A 3,221-nucleotide genomic window follows, 5' to 3' on the forward strand; every position below is an offset into this window, starting at 1 on the left:
CAAATATTTATTACTTTATTGATAAATATATTGATAAAATATTTTTCAATTTGTTGGTCACATTTCTAACGCGCGTATCTGTGGATTGTGCATGTTTATTTTTCTCAAGTTATAAGCCGCTATTGGAAAAATGGAAGGAATTCCAGAAAACATGGCATACACCAATGCAAAACAATTGGGATATTGCATTCACGCACGGTTCTCTGGACGCTTGCAATAAGGTCTTTGAAATGATGATCGACGAAAATGACCCAATATTACTCCAAACGCCAACATATACCGGAACAATCGGAGCGGTTGGTAGTTTTAAAATAATATCACAAAAAAGTAACAAGTTTTAATAAAGAAACTTTTCTACCAAAAAATGAAATACACGCCAAGTATATAAAAAAAGTATCCAAACTTATATGTAACGTATATGTAACTTATATGTTTCTTAAATAGAAATTTAAGAAACAAAAAATTAAGACACACTTATATGCACTTGGCGTTCTTTATCTATATAAAACACAAGTTTTCACTCACCGGTCTATACGCACAGCAGCAGATATGTCATATATATAGAAATTCTTTTCTCTTATTTTTACTTCAGTTATTTAAAAAATAAATCAAATAAACGACAATAAATGCGCGCGCAATATATTAATGAAAAATAATATATAAATATTAAATTATTTAGCCCAAGATTATTTTGGTGTCGCCCGATGCCTCTTAAACCTGCTCTTCCTCTCAGGTTGTCAGAATTCATCATACTTACTCACAAAAATATATAGTTTATTATGGTTTATCATTGTTTATTATGCGACACTATAAGAATGAACGCGCGACAATTTTCACGGCACTCCCGCACTCGAACGCGTGACATTTTGCATAGCACTCCCGAACTCGAACGCGCGAGATTTTGCATGGCACTCTCAAATTTCACAATCGCGAAACAAGGCTTAAGAAGCGAAAGAAGATGGAATCGATCGCGAATCGAACCGCTTGTCGGAGTATTTCATTGAGTATTCTCCGGCAGTCAATATTTCAGGATAAATCTTCAGGATAAATCTTCAGGATAAATCTTCCAGCTAACCTTTCTACTAAGCTCTCTCACTAACGTCAAGGTGTACTCGTTGGAAAGATTTTATCGTGAAAAGCCGATCATGCAAAATAAATATATTCGAAAAAACAAGCATCGGGCGCCGGTTAATTAATTTTCACCTGCGTGGCTACAAAATGCCTCACTTAAATATAAAATAAATTATCAAATACATTATATTATAAAATTAAAATATAATTTGCCATGTGTTTGTTTAAACAATATATTACAAATTAATTATTAATTAGCGATCGATACAATACCACTTTCAGTGTCTCGGAAGATTATCAAAAATATTTATAATAATTATTTGATAATCTTGCTTTAGTAATACTCATTAGTAATTGAATTATAATATAAAACAATTGACATTAATGTATTTAACGAACTAGTACAATTTTATATCGCGCAGATATAATTGCGTGAAGAATATAATTTTTAATCAATTCTACCGATATCTCATCGTTTTGCAATAACAGACGTATATGTATTTTCCAAACAAATTTCTAAATAAAAAATTTTTCATAACTTGCAGCTAGTACCGCTATCACCAGATATTATAGAGATTAATCAAGATAACGATGGTATCATTCCCGAAGAGATCGCCAAAGAATGCGAACACAGACTTGCGACTGGTAGACCGATGCCAAAAGTGAGTCAGAAAATTTGTGGTATTGAATAAGATATATCTCTTCTGAAATCATGTATAGAATATTGAGAAAGTAATTATTTATTTTTGCCCTACAATTTTTATCCTTAAATCTTTATTCGCAAAATACTTCTCGCTTTTACTTTTAATTCAAAAGCTTTGACGTTTCTACTGAGAAGAGATCAATTAAAAATTGCTCAAATAAAATATGCTTATAGAATTTATCAAAGCATTTTGATAACATTTTATATAATCGTTCTAAAAGATAAGAATCATTTCTACTAATGAGTTATCAAATAATGATGTCAAAATTATTTTAATCGTGTCTTTATCTTTTTCTTTTATCTATTAATATTCTTTTACTTATTTTTTTATGCGTAATTAAAATTATCACAAATCCAACATTGGAATATTATTTCTATTCATCAGAAACATGCATGGTTTACTAAATCTTCCAGTTACTTTACGTTAATCCGACGGGAGCGAATCCTACAGGCGCCGTCTTGTCGGAGATCCGACGAAGAAAAGTATACGAATTGGCGCACAAATACAACTTTCTGATCGTCGAGGATGACCCTTACTATTTCGTTCACTTCTTAGATAAACAGCCCACGTCGTTCTTCTCCCTTGACACTGACGGTCGTGTAATCAGATTGGATTCGTTCAGCAAGATAATGAGCGCTGGGATTCGCGTTGGAGTCATCACAGCCCACAGAGACATTGTGAAAAAACTGATTATTCATATGGATAATTCTACCGTACACGCATCATCTTTGTCCCAAGTAAGACTTTTAATACTTGTTTTTTAATTTATCTATATTACTTGATTAATACTACCGCGAAGCTAATTTATTATAAATATAAATTTTTATATAATTTATATTTATAATATAAATATATTATATAACTATGTAATATATAATGTGTGATATAAATATATTAAATTTATATATATAAATATTTAAAATTAAGCATGTCTTCAAAAAGAAAATTCTTTATTACGATTATCTTACTTTGCATTTTACACTTCGATATTTTATTCTTAGTATTCCAAAAATATAAATTTATGGGTAAAGTTATTTTGTTGAGTATATGTCAAATTGATTTATAACGATCTGCTGCAGATGCTTCTATACAAACTCTTCGAAGCTTGGGGACCGCAAAAATTCGAGGAACATTTCAAAGATATACAAAAGTTCTATCGGGAGCGACGTGACATAATGCTAGCCATGGTTGAAAAACATTTGACTGGTATTTCAAAAATTTATTCCAATAATTTATTGTTAATTTAAAAATAATTTTATTGAAGATATTTATCAATTGTTTTAAAATATCAAAACTGGCTTTAAATTATCGGATATTCTTGCAATCCTAGTTACTTTAGCTAATATGAAAATAATTTTATTATCGAATCATTTATTGCTACTTTTCAATCGTTAAAATTGCATTTTTTAACAGTTAACTTATTATTATTATAGTATTAGTAATTTA

At 29.9% G+C, this 3,221-nt stretch overlaps 1 protein-coding gene across 1 annotated transcript in view; it reads left to right on the forward strand.

Annotated features, from left to right (window-relative positions):
- LOC115239691 (kynurenine/alpha-aminoadipate aminotransferase, mitochondrial-like) overlaps positions 1-3,221 on the forward strand; it is a gene marked incomplete at its 5' end in the record, with an annotated part of 7,649 nt that overhangs the window by 1,432 nt on the left and 2,996 nt on the right. The window contains 4 exons of the mRNA XM_029814351.1: positions 110-296; positions 1,617-1,733; positions 2,189-2,512; positions 2,855-2,981. Coding sequence (XP_029670211.1) covers positions 110-296; positions 1,617-1,733; positions 2,189-2,512; positions 2,855-2,981 — 755 coding nt within the window. The remainder of the gene's footprint in view (positions 1-109; positions 297-1,616; positions 1,734-2,188; positions 2,513-2,854; positions 2,982-3,221) is intronic.

The sequence above is a fragment of the Formica exsecta genome, unplaced genomic scaffold (assembly GCF_003651465.1).
Source record: "Formica exsecta isolate Colony F162 unplaced genomic scaffold, ASM365146v1 scaffold393, whole genome shotgun sequence".
In the NCBI taxonomy this organism is placed as follows: domain Eukaryota; kingdom Metazoa; phylum Arthropoda; class Insecta; order Hymenoptera; family Formicidae; genus Formica; species Formica exsecta.